This window comes from Urocitellus parryii, assembly GCF_045843805.1.
Source record: "Urocitellus parryii isolate mUroPar1 chromosome 13 unlocalized genomic scaffold, mUroPar1.hap1 SUPER_13_unloc_2, whole genome shotgun sequence".
Classification (NCBI taxonomy): Eukaryota; Metazoa; Chordata; class Mammalia; order Rodentia; family Sciuridae; genus Urocitellus; species Urocitellus parryii.
The window spans coordinates 60,214-74,503 of NW_027551770.1; the positions used below are offsets into that span (position 1 = coordinate 60,214).

Consider the following 14,290-nt stretch of genomic DNA (forward strand, 5'->3'; position numbering starts at 1 on the left):
GAACGGGAATGACACGAAAGGAATTAGAAACATCCTAGAATCCGTCGGCACAAAATCCACCCAGACAAAGGACACGAACCAGTCTGGCAGCCCCTCCAGTCCACATGTCCTCTGTCTTCTTGTGGGACCCCGTTGGCTTGGTGGTTGGTGAGTCCTAGGACAGGTTTTGCTTACGAAGTCACCAGCATGTCCCCCCGGGGGCGGCTCTCTCCCCCAACAGCTGGAGATGGAAGGGCTGGAAATGAATACATGCTCCTGAGATGGCTCCTTGACTGAAGGCAGCGGTGGGCAGGCACGGGGCTGTTAGTTCACCACGTCATAGTAGTAATTGCGCAGCCGCAGCTCCACTGCTACAAACCCGGGCCTTTTGTCCACCCTGGAAGGGGAAGAGACCAGGTGGGGGTCAAGGTGCCTGTGAAAAGCATTTTCCAAACTGGGGCCTTCGCAGGCCCAGATTTCAAGCAGCTGTGCCCCCTGGTGGTCCCCTACGGTCTTTGCGCCCATCACTGGGTGATCCCCAGCCCGTGAGAAATAGATCCCATCTGATTCCACTCCAAACCTGTGGAACCCAAATCTACGTTTTTACAAGATCCCCGGGGGATTCATGTCCACTTTGAAGTTAGAGAAAAATTTTTACTAGAACTCAGAATCTTTTATACCCTAAGTTCTTGGAATTTCCTGGTGATGCCATCAACAAGTCTGAAGATACCTCTCAGGTGAATGTGCTGCAGATAGGTAGTGTCTGACTCGATTTTCTTAAGTCCAAAAACATGGACATAGCTGCAACTCTCCTCCCCACATTCCTGCTGAACATGTATCAGTTTTCTGATAGGGGATGTTATATGGGTTCTTACTGAAACTTCCCCCATTTATTTGGTGCCCAGGATTGAACCCAGGGGTGCTTAATCACTGAATCACATCCCCAGCCTCCCTCCTACCCTTTCAAAGGCAGATCTCGATAAGTTGTGTAGTTAAATCCTTGTTAAGTTGCTGAGGCTGGCTTTGAACTTGCCCTCTCCTGCCTCAGCCTCCTAGCTGCTGGGATGACAGGAGAGCATCACCAGGACCAGCAAAATTTCCCTCTTTTCATGGCTGAGACAAAGACCCAAGCATTCTCTATTGCAAATCTTAACAGGGCAAGGCCTTTCTTTGAGCCAATGAGGTGCTGAAGTAAGCAAACTACGGGTTAAGGTTTTTTGCAATCTTGATCTCTAAAAAGCCATTTACAGAGCTCGCTGACGTCCCTGGGTGGGCTCGAACCACAAGCCTTCAGGTTAACAGTGGAACGCACTAACCCATTGCGCCACAGAGTAAAAAATTGGAGTTCATAACCCACTTGAATCAAATGTATGGAAGATGATATGTCATGAGCTTTGTAATGTTTTGAACAACCAATAAAAAAAGGAATAGTGGAATTGAGAATATATTTTTCACTATTCAGTAATTATTTTACTTAGAACATATAAAAATGGATTTCTAAAGAAAGATTATTAAAAGTTTTATTGGATCAAATGGAAGTTTCAAGTTTTATTAGCAAAGAATAAAAAGACTAATAAGAATTGGTTTAAAAAAAAACATTTACAGCTATCTCTGCTTTCCGTAACAGGAGCAGAGGTCATGGAACCCTTAGGAGTACAGTCTGACCACATGGAATTGGTTCCAGGACCCCCAAGGACACCAAAGTCCAAGGATGCTTGAATCCCTTCTACAAAATAGTATAGTATTTGCATATAACCTAGGCATGTCCTCCTGTATGTTTTAAATTGCCTCTAAATTACTTACACTATCTAATAGGATGTAAATTGTATTTACTATGGGAATAGTTGGACTTTATTGTTTAAGGAATAACAATAAGATTAAGAAGTCTGTACATGTTCAGTGCAGACATGATATTTTCCATCTATAGAAATCTGATCTGCAGTTGGCTGTACCTGTGAATGGGGAACCCCTGACATTGAGGGATGACTGTGTTTCTTACAACCTTGAGACTATCCTTGCTAAGAAGTTATTTTTCTCATTTTGCAATACTTTTCACTATAATGCAAGTGGTTAAAGTTGCCCAGTAGGTAAACTAGAACTTGAGGTTAAGCGGTATACAACTGTCCTCATTTAACCATTTTGACCCAAGACAGCTGCAGTTCCACCTCGTTCAGTCTAGACACACGGGAACAACCACAGAACATGCCCAAGAACCAAGAGTCTCTATTATAAGAGCGGTTTCTGCAAAACCAAGATGAGTAGTTTTGTCAAATGGCATCAAAATAAATGGTACTGCCAATATCTTTGGAATAGCAAACATTTCAACAGCAGTTCCTGAGAAACTAATAGCCCTTCAAACCATGGCCTCTGGGTCCACAGATTGCTCTTAGAGAACATGCCCTGTGGCTCCCGGGTGCCATTCAAGCTTTTTGAATGCACCTGAATTCTGCTCAGGGGCTGTGTGGGAGGTAATCAGGGAAGGAAAATGCATTGCACCCAGAATTAGGGATTGACTTTTGACTCTGCCTGTGCTAGGTAGCCTGCGAATGTTATGTGATGACCCTGAGCCATGCTCTGCTGGACCCCTGACACTGAACCCATCTGTGATCAGGAGAATCTCCTAATATATTGTAGAACCAGGGGTGCTCTCAGATGGGGCAGCCAAGATTGCAGAAGCAAGGATCCCTTACGCCACCTAGTGGTCCATAAGATCATACCTCCTAGTGACACTGTAGACATCTGTATGTGTAAACACATTCTATGTCATTAGCACAAAGACAAAAGTCACCCAGCAATGCATTCCTAGAACATGTCCATGTCACTAAGGGACATCTGACTGTATCTTAAAGAGGACAGTTCCTGGCCCTCCCCTATTGTTGTTTAGGAAAGGGCATATCTTGATGCATGACAAGGTAGAATTTGTGCTTCCTGTTCATGCCAAGTGATGCCATCATCCTCCATAGCTCTTGGGTAAGGTGCTAGCAGTATTGGGTACTCACTCGTAGGTCCAGCACAGGTTCATCAGGTCGTACATCTCTCTGGGACACCCTTGAGGGCACCCTATCCGCTCTCCTTTCTCCAGCATGGCGGTAACTTCACTTCCTTTCATCCCCTAAGACATGCAAAATACACAGGAGCTTTTGAAACACAGTGTTAACCAACAAACCCAAATAACCACCTCACTGCCCAAGACACCAAAGAGTATGGGCTGTGTTGTCAGTTATATAAGTCACAAGCCAGGGGCATATCATTTATGAGGTTAGAAGTTAGATCCGGTACACAGATTGGGGGAAGAGCTATATGTGGAGAACAGGGAATGGGGTGTTATGGATTAGATACAATGTATCCCCCAAAAGCTCATGTGTGAGACAATGCAAGAACTGTCAGAGGTGCAATGATTAGGTTATGAGAGTCCTAACCTACTCAATGGGTTAATTCACCAATAGGGATTGCTTAGGTGTAACTGTAGGCAGGAAGGGTGTACCTAGGAGATAGGTCACTGAGGGTGTGCCTTTGAGGTTTATATTTTGTCCCTGGTGAGTAGAACTCTCTTTCTCTTTGCTCCCTGATTCCCATGTTCTGAGCTGCTTTCTTTCATCATGCTCTTCTGCCATGATGTTCTGCATCACCTTGGGCTCAGAGCTATGGAGTCAGCTATCTATGGACTGAAACCTCAGAAATGGTGAGCCCCAAATAAAATTTCCCTCCTCTATGTTGTTCTTTTCAGGTATTTTAATCACAGCGACAAAAACAAAACAACAACCACAAAAAGCTGATTAGAACATGAGGATATTCTGGATTTCTGCTCTATTTCCTCATCTGGGGGCTGATTTCATGTGTGCTTCATTTGTGAAAACTCATTGAGCTGAATTTTAGGATCTGTATACTTTTTGATATTACACTTTGATTAAAAAATCTGAGAAGTGTAAACAAACTGTAAATTTGTTTCTGTCAATAGTCATTGTTTATATTTTAGCTCTAGTGAAACATGGTCTGGATATTTTATGCATATCTATATGTGTGACACACCATGAAGAAAATACACCATTCCTTTCAGGTCCGTGTAAACTGAGATCATGTTAATAACCACTGTCAAAAGGTAAGAAGAGACTCAGGGTGCCCAGAGTTCATGATTGTCAGGTTCTTGGGCAGATAATCTGGCGCTTATCCTTTCTATAAGCCACATAGTTTAGGAAGGAAGTGTGTAGACATGGATGACTCACTCGATAGGGCTTCTGCCCATAGGAGAAGATTTCCCACATTAGCAAACCGAAGCTCCACATGTCGCTTTTGCTGGAGAACTTGTAGTATTTGATGCATTCGGGGGCATACCACTTCACGGGCCACTTCCCGTGGGTCTGTGCCTGAACACAAAGCAGATGGAGAGAAAAGCCATGTGAACCAGGGTTTTATCCCCATTAGTGGAAACCTGGACACAAGCCAAGTGACCATCAGCAGACAGGTGGATTAACCAAATGTCATCTGCACAGACATTCATCTATTAAAAGGAAGGAGATTCTGATGCCTGCTACAGCACGGGAGAAACCGACGAGCATCACATTAAACAAAATAGGACAGTCGCCACACAGCAAATATGGTATGATCCTGCTTACTCAGAAGGATCTAGAGAAGTCATATTCAGGAGATGTACAGGGGAGAGTGGGAAGTAGTTTAATGGATACAGTTTCAGTTTTTAGATGTAGAGAGTTCTGAAGGTAAGTTGTACAACATGAGCACATGACCAAACAATGCACTTAAAAATGGTTAAGTGGTAAATTTTATGTTATATGCATTTTAACACAATTTTTAAAATGGAGAAGAGTATGACTCACACAATGCTCTGTGCATGTGTGTGTACGTGTGTGTATATTTGGAATGAAAAGACAATTTTTTTTGGTGATATTGGGGATTGACCATAGGCCTTCATGAATGCCAGGTAAGCACTCTACCATGTCCTTAGCTCTGAAATGAATTTTAAAATCCTATGAAATCTTAAAACTTTAAGCACTAATTTTAGATTTAAATATATATTTTTAAGAATTGGTTGGGTCAAACTGTCAAACTGCTCACTCCTTTTTCTCTTTTCTTGTCTTTTTCTTTCACCTCTTGGCTGCACACGGCTTCACGGAACATGAAGTTGGCAATGGACCAGCCAAGCCTGAGTGTCAGGTCAAGGTTGCATGCCAACACCGGGCTGCTCACAAGCATATTCAACTAAAACTATGTGTTGGTCTGTAGTTTTAAGCCAATGCTAATTATTTTAGCATAGGCTATTTGCTGTGCCATTTAAAAAATGGAAATTAAATGCTTTAAACTTCCTAATTAAAAAAAAAATCCAGTAGTATTAAGAAGATCAAAACTGTGCATAGGGAAGCCCTGGAGGGTTTGGGATTAGTATGGTACACTGTTGAGTCTTGTTATCTCTCCCTGATGTTCCCTTTCATATGAACAAAATCTCCCTGGGGTGGTGAGAGGGACATGATCTCAGTGAAAATTGATTTCATTTCACTGATGTAGGTCAGCAGTAGCAATCTGGGGATGTCACTATGGAGATGGTAGGATACCCTTAGACTTCTCAAAATTACACAACCAACTATACTGCTGTCTTAATCATGTGATACATTATTTTTACATTTTCTGATTTTCAATGTTGTGAACCATATAGTCAGGGGTGCTAATTCAAGTTCATTTTGAATTTTGAACCAATAACAAGGTAAACCTTTAACACATCCTAAACATGCTGAAAAGTCAGCCTCTCTCCATTACTAGCTCCAGCTTCTCTATGGATACAAGCAACTTTGATAGGATCTGGTGTATCTTTCAAGAACAAGCTAGATACAAGCATAAGCGGGTAATATGTATTTTTTGGTAATAAAACTAGGGCATGTGTATTCTGTACCTTACTTTTAATTTACCTACTTAACCATGCATCTTGGACACAGCTCTAGATTGACACGTGCAAAATAATGTTACTTCTGAAAGTTGCAGTGTGTGCTTCCTAAGAAGCTCTCAGGACTCACAGAGCCAGATTCCTACTGAGAGGACACAAGGTGGTTTCCAGGGATTTGCTGTTACAGATCCGATCCTGCTAGAGTGCACAACACTGAGTGTTTATGTTTGCCCTTGTGGGGAGCTGTGGATCTAGGGCACTGTGAATACAGCTGTGACACCACCCGGAGCAGGCTGCCATGTGTGGCTCCCCAGGCACTGGGGAGCTCATGTGCCTCCATTCCTATTATTTCTTTGTGATCTGACTTAACTCTTGATTCTTTTATGTTTTATTTTGCCAGCTTTATGGCCTCCTGAACTCGATTATTAGAATAAATATAAATTTTCTTAAAAAGCCTCCCTATCTCTATCTTTTCAGTGGTGTTGGGTCCTTTCTCACTGCTTCTAACAGGGTCCTTACTTCTGAGTATCCTCCTTTTTCTCCTTCTCTGATTCTCAGAGATCTGCTGGTTTGCTCCTCAACTGTACGTTAATATCTAATATCTGTGGAAGTTTTAAAATCGACCACCAGTTGTATGTTGCTCTTCCTCTCAAGGGACCCATCCAAGCACAAGCAGGTTACTAGATCTTTGCAGAAAGCTTCAAAGATTAAAAGAGAATGAATCAAAACAGAAAAGAAAAGCAACTTACAAGGAACAGACTCTGCAGGGAAAACAAAATAGAAAACCTGTCAACATTCCCCATCATGGGAATCTGTCCATCCTGTCCCTTGAATCTGGGTGAGCTATGGCTGCAGTGACCAAGAGAAGCAGGGAAAAATGACCCTGCTTCCTGTAGCCGCCATGCTGCAAGAAAGCCCAAGGGCCACAAGGAGGCACTACACAGAAGCGTGCTGGCCCACAGCCCAGTGGAGGTCTCAGGCCACAGGCTGTGGTCAGTCAGTCTCTAGCTGTACAAATGAGCACAATGGAGATGGATCCCCAGCTCCTTTAGTAAACTGAGTCACTGGGCGGGGCAGAAACACCCTGTCCCCACTGAGCCCAACCAGTTTAGTATCAGTAAATGGGTGCTGGTTGGTCTTTCCCTGCACTGAGTTTGCAGTAGTCTTTCATGCAGCAGCAGTAGATACTGAGGACAGCATTCATATTCTGATGTGTATTTCTCCATGTCTTCCTTTAATACTTGTTCCCAACTGGCTGTCCTCTCTTCTATTAGCCATGGCATTCCAACTTGATGCCTGCTTTACAAGGCTTTTCCTTCTGCCATATGTCCTGGTGCCCTTCCTTCCAGACTGCACTTTACTTTGCTGTTTCCCCTGGGCCTTCAGATGGGCTCCTGCTGACACCTGTCTCAGGTTGCTCAGGTCCTACCTGCACCCCAGTGGGCAGCTGGTTTATGAGCAATGGCACAAGGAGGGGGCTGTGTGGGAGCAGGTGCTAGTCACAAATACTCTCCCTAGGGCAGGCAAGTTCAACCAGTGCCTGCTTCTATTCCCAAGATAACTGACATCCGCCACCCCCTTGCCACCTCCTGGAGTCACGTACTGCCTCTCAGAAAAAGGGTGAATGGGTGGGCATTGTCCTCTAGGGGGACTTTTCTGATTACTGCAGGTGGTGCAGCTCAGGGAAGATTCCAAAGCAACCCCCTAACCTGTGTCTGGAGCCACCCCGTCCCCTGTGTTCTGCCACTCACTCATTGACCGTTCAGGGCGCCTTCTCTATTTATGAGAACCCTGGACATTTCTAGGAACCCAAAGAGTCAATCCTTCTGTGACACTTGTCCCAATAACTTGGTGACAAATCCTGTTACACTTTCCAGTTGGTCAACACAGACCCTCTGAATATGCTGTGACTGCATTCCTGTGAAGATGGGACTTGTTCCTTTCTTTTAGTTATCAGTTCATCTGAGGGCATGCAGAAGAGTGACAGTCAGGAGTGAAGTCACCTTGGCAAGCAGGAATGGTCATTGTGAAATTGATTTTTTAGGAAGTACAAACACATACTTAGGCCTGGTCATCACTTTATGTTTTCCTGAGAGTCCATCCTCAATTCTGCATAATTTCTGCCTTAACAAACCAAAGGGTATATTTCTTTTCTACTCTCACATAATTACCTTGATTTTTGATTTCCAGGATTTTATTATTTTTATTTCTTACACTTTAATTCTAATGGATACCAACAATTTCCACATATTTAGTGGGAAGACATGGGCCCTGATCTGGACATAGATGATGATTTGGGTGGAGATGATGGATTTATATGATATTTCTCATCTGCTTTCTTTGACATATGTGTAGATATGTGTACGTTAAAGGCTGTTTTGAAATAGATCCATACCAGATGCTCTGGAACAGTGTTCCATTAGATGTTATTAGATACACCATGAATCAGGTTTGAGAAAAACAACAGAGGAAAACCCTCTTCTGAGCATCAGTGTCAGTTAAATAAAAGGGCTTAGGGAAACCTAACAAGAATCAACCTGTCCAGTCCATAGTTTTCAAAGTTAATTTAGTGAAGGAACTCCATCCTTCTTTTTCAAAACAAATTATTGAGTATTGTTTCATGGAACATAATTCGAAAGAGACTAATTTGAGTAAATCTCAAGGTGTGACATATTTGAGTATTTCCATTTAAAAAAATAGAATCAAAGTTTTTTTAAAAGAATATTTTTTAGTTGAGACGGACACAATATCTTTATTGGTTTATTCATTTTTTTATGTGGTGCTGAGGATCAAACCCAGGGCCTCACATGTGCTAGGCAAGTGCTCTACCAATGAGCTACAACCCCAGCCCCCTAGAATCAGAGTTTGATAAGAAAATTTTGGCATGGTTACTAGGGAATCTTCTTCTTAAAATCCTACTGTAATAAAATAAAGAAGAGGTTGATTTACCTCTGGGCTTTTGACAACCTGCTGTTCTGAACATCAGGGACTCATTCCTACCTTGTAGTAGTTTTCATCTGCTTGCAGTGCTTTGGAAAGCCCAAAGTCGCTGATCTTCCCATAATGTTGAGTGACCAGCAATACGTTTCTTGCAGCCAGATCTCTGTGCACAAAATTGCACTCCTCCAAATATTTCATTCCCATGGAAACCTGATGAACCAGCTCTATGATGTTCTTATCCTTGATGTGCCTGAAAACCACAAGGCTGCTGTTAGGAACCATGGATAGTTACCCTCACTCCTCCTGCACACCGAAGATGAGACCCTTCATTCCCTAATCTTATACAGAGGCAGCAGAGGTAACCTTGTTAACATAACAGCACTTCCAGATGGAACTCCATTTTCCTGATATTCAATAGGTTTGATTTTCACAGCATGCTTTGAATTGCAAGGAAGGTAGCTTAAAGGTGTGGTCATATTCTGCCCAGCGAGGGCAGACTTCTTGTCCAAATCATCTGAGGGGCTGATTCTATTGCTAAACCGGAAGTGTGGGTAGAGAATGAGTAAAGGAGAACAAAAATGGGTGGATTACAGATTATCTCTAAGTAGCTGGACCCAGAGACTGTGCCTCCTCTCTCGAGGTTTCTGAGCATCGACTACCGTGGGAAGGTGCAAAGGGCGAGGTTTCCCATAGAACTCAGGCTGTTCTGGGGTCAGCAGGGGCCCTGTCCCTCCAGGCACAGCATCTTGGCCTCTGGGCCCATTGCCATACCTGTTCTGCTGCAGATACTTGTTGAGCGGACCAAGCTCTGCCATCTCCATGACCAGCATCCAGGACTCGGCTTCACAGATGCCGATCATGCGCACGATGTAGGGGTTGTCGAGCTGCTGCATGACATTTGCTTCTGCTAATAGTTCATTCTTCAGGGCCGGGTCATTGGCCTCATTTTTCAGGATTTTCACAGCCACTGTTTTCACCACTCTGAAAAACAGGGCATAACCTGTAGGGAACTTTCCAGAATGACTCCTGTCTACAAAACTACCTTCCATGAAGCATGATTCCTATGCAGAGTGATGTTATGCAAATACCTACAACAGCCAGGCATGGTGGCTCATGCCTGTCATCCCAGTGGCTTGGGAGGTTGAGGCAGGAAGACTGCAAGTTCAAAGCCAGCTTCAGCAACTTAGTGAGACCCTAAGCAACTTAGCAAGACCCTGTCTCAGAATAAAATGTTAAAAAAGGTCTGGGGATGTAGCCCAGTGGTTGAGAGCCCCTGGGTTCAAACTCTGGTACAAAAAACAAAACCAAAAAATCTGTAACAGAGCGCATCTTATAATGCCATGTGATGAATGCATAGTCTTCTAACCATGCTCTTTTATTTTATAGATGAAGAGAGTAACACCACATTACTTACAAATAATGGTAGGGGACCATGCTAAAGAATGCCCCAAACCAAGCAAAACCCCTAAATTGTAAAATATTTAAAGAGCATCTACATAAAACCAACCATAACATACATGGATTTCTGTAACATCTTGTGATTTACCAATCAAGATTATGTGATCATAAGATTCCTTTAATAACAATGGAAAACAAATTTCTCAGTGCAGAATTATGAAACATACATTGCTAAATCTCACAGTTGGAAAAAAATACTTTTTTTTCCATCTGAAATTTGTTAATTTTAAGCAAGCTTCAACTTAGTTTGCAAAAATTAAGATTTTTTTAATATTATAACAAAAAGCACCATCTAGATCATGTTGAACTCCTGAAAATATTCTAATATAGTGAGACCTCAATAAAATAATAGAACTTAATTGTACGTGATTTGAAAAACTGCACCTCTCTGTGATACAATTCCCAGGAGTATGGGAAGTATCTTGTTGAGCCCCCAAACTGAAGAATAAAAAGAGAACTATCCAATAAAATAGATCAAAAAAAGAACCGGAGACTCATTCTGACACACTAGAGAGAAAAGCACTTGTAACTTCGGTGAATGTCAGTAGTTGACCATGGTGGTTGCTTTCACACAGATAGGTTCAGAACATTACAGCACCCCAGAAAACTCCCTGGACCCTCCTGAGGACATGGAGTTACTCCTTTATGCCTTCTCTACACAGCTGATTATTTTGCTTTTCACATTTGGGTCTACCACCCATTGGGAACTGGTTTTCTGTATGGTGTGAGGCAGGGGTCAAAATTAAGAAGTGAAAATCTTTCAACTCTTGCAAATGTTTAAGGAAGAAACAACAAACTCTTCCAGAAAAATATTAGATGAAGGAAACTCCCCAACTCATTTTGAGGCCAGCATTACTCTGATGCCAAAAATCAGATAATTACAAGAAAAGAAAACAAATTGACTGAGATCCTTCATGAACACAGATGTAAAAATTCTAAGAGAAATATTAATACACTAAGTTCAGTAACTTATGAAAATATATAATGAACAAATAACGAACAAGGAGAGTTTATTCCAGGAATTCAAGGTGCGTTTAACCTTCGAAAGCCAATCAGTGTCATCCACCATATAAACACAATAAAGGAGACAGGCCATATGGTGATCTCAGTGGAGGGACAGTGTTCAGCAAAATTAGGCATACATTCATTCTTAGAGAAAACTCTGAGAAGTGCAGGAATAAGAGAACACTTCTTTATTCTGATAGAGAGCAGCTAAAACCTATAGCTAACATTATTCCTAATGGTAAAATATAGGAAGTTTTCTCTGTTGGATCAGTGGCCAGGCTACTGTCCCCTTTTATCAAGCATTGCTTTACAGTTCCTGATTAATACATAAGACACACACAAACACAAGGATTGGACAGGAGGAAACAAAACTGTGATTATTCATTATTCAGGGAAGGATGGCTGTGCTTACTGACTAGAAGACTCAGTATGGTGAAGATGTTATTTGCCCCAAATTAACCTAGAGAGCCTCTTCCCTCCCCACACCCTCTAGTGGAAATTATGTACCTATGTCTATGTTAATACTTAATTAAGCAAGGAATTTAAATATGGCCAACTATAACAAGTTGAAAAAATGTGTGCCTAAATACATGAGAATTAATATTCAGTTTAAAAAAAAAAGATCGTGATTATATACATATATAAAAATAAGCATCGTGGACAATGTGTATATATATATATATATACACACATATATATACCCCATACACATATGCTATGCATATGTACACACATATGGTAAATGCACATGAATATACATACACATATGGAGGGGCAGCCTCAGAAGCAAGGGTTTCTGTGTGTGCTTTTGCCTATATGTTTTTCGTTTTTCATTTACATTGCTGGGGATAAACCCAGGGCCTCTCATATGCTAGGCAAGCTTCAGCCCTAGTCCTCATCTATATTTTTGATCTTTGAATCATGCAAATTACCTACTCAAGAAAACATCACTTTTACCAAAATTTCTTCCATCGCAAATAGAATGAAACAATAAACCCTATCAAACCTGTATTAGTGTTTTTACCTATCTGAAGAGAGGGTTTGTCTCAAAGGACTTTAGAAATCAGTATTTTTATGGGACATTCTATGTGTGATTCCTTCTAAAGATCAAGTAAGATGCAAAGTCATTTTAGTAATGTAGGAATTTTAACTGATTTATGGTACATTGTGATTTTCAATTATACCAGAAAGAAAAAAAAAACAAATTGTCCTAATGGTATTTGGAATTAAGAATTTTCTAGGTAAGAAAATTGAGACACATTATAAAATTCCCCCAAATAAGTGAGAACACCATACTGTTGTTTTATTTAAATAAGATAATTCATGTGTGTATACAGGTGCATATTAAACTTCAAAAAAATACACATAACTAAGTGTAGTTAAGAGTGGTCGTGTTTGGGTATGAATATGCTGTTCTCACGCATGTGCTTGTTTCCATTCCCCGATTTTCTATAAGGCGTATGTACTAAAACTGAAATAGTTCCTACACCCATAGTTAGTACACATAATGGATGCTCTCATTATAAGAATACCAGAAATAAACAAACTTTATAATGTATAAAGAACTCAGCCATGTCAGGCTGGATCTTAAGTTCAGGACTAAACGAATATCATAGATGTATTCTTAGAAGTTTCTAGAATGTTTGCTCATGGGGGGAGGATGATAGCATAATGGAGCACCGCTACTTACTTCTTCATTTGGTAGTAGCCCTTTTTCACCATCCTGAAGTTATCAGAGCCCAGTTCCTTGTCCTCTAGAGTGAGCAGGTTTCGGTCCAGGGAGACCTCCTTGGGCCTGATTGATCTCCTCGGGGTCCGCATAGGGGCTCTCGTACACCTCTGTGTCCATGGGCATGGCTTCTATCTGGGGACCTGCAACACAGTCCGGAAACACAACCCTGAGGTGGGATTCCCTGTGAGGGTCACCCCTTTGGTCGCCGTGGGAACGTAGGGTGTGACAGAGAACTGAAGGCAGGGCCGGGAGGCATCAGGAAAGGGTCCTCAACCCCAGATGGAACAGTGGGCTGTGGTGGCTTTAAATTAGGTCTGATAGTGATGGGACATCCTTCCTGCTGAGAGGTGCAGCCTAGGTCACCGCTCCTTGGTGGCCTTTACAGCTGCGTCAACCAGTGGAGCGCAGGAGAAGTGATGCGTGTGACTTCCAAGGACATACGACTTCTTCCTCGTCTGTGGGAAACCTCATTCCTGAAGTCTTGAGGTGACATGCAAGGTGTTCTGAGGCCACCGTGTTGTGAGACAGTCCACAGTAGCCCAGTCACAGGGACCAAACCAAGAGGACCTCTAGTTAGTACACGGGGGAGACAGAGACAGGCTGCCCTGGCCTTGCCCTGGACCACCTGCAGGGTCCAGCCTGAGTCTACCCCATGGGGCAGGTCCAAATCCCGACCTACAGAAGTTAATTAAATGAGATATAACTGGTTCTCATTATTCTAAAGCACTGCCTTAAGGTGTTTTATAGCATTAAACAGACTCCAAGTTCATTAACAAAAAGAGAAACTTGGAGATAGATACCTAGAGGACCCAAGGAAACCCTCCAAAGGCCCCACTTCTGAGGCCATGCCATGATGGGGGTATCTTCAGGAACTGTGTCTCCTCACGGCCTCACAGAGTTAGTTTCCCTCCACACACCTGGAATACGAGCGACCCACACGTCTCTTCCATCCCCACACCTCTGACTGGACCTTCTTCAAAACTAACAGTGGACACACAGGGCTTTCCAAGAACATGACCCTCTCAGAACTGCAAATAGAGTAGATGCCAAATTCCATGGGGAGACATTCGGAAGAAGACTCATGGATGTTGTCCACACAGCCAGTTTATGGAGAGGGTCTTGATGGTAGCACACTATCTCATTCAACAGGCCCGTCCTGCTCACGGACACATGACATCGCTGCTACCACGGGACAATTGTCTCACAACTACAGACCATGCGCTGAACTTTGGAGCCAACTCTACCCACTTACAAGTGCCCATACACTTTGCTCTGTGAATGTCCAG

The 14,290-nt window shown here is 42.4% G+C and overlaps 1 protein-coding gene across 1 annotated transcript in view; it reads right to left on the minus strand.

The window, feature by feature from the left end:
- Positions 1-303: 303 nt before the first annotated feature.
- LOC144251420 (tyrosine-protein kinase SYK-like) overlaps positions 304-14,290 on the minus strand; it is a 48,620-nt gene continuing 34,633 nt past the window's right edge. The window contains 7 exon segments of the mRNA XM_077794350.1: positions 304-376; positions 2,979-3,091; positions 4,203-4,343; positions 8,870-9,059; positions 9,581-9,790; positions 12,963-13,072; positions 13,074-13,144. Coding sequence (XP_077650476.1) covers positions 304-376; positions 2,979-3,091; positions 4,203-4,343; positions 8,870-9,059; positions 9,581-9,790; positions 12,963-13,072; positions 13,074-13,144 — 908 coding nt within the window.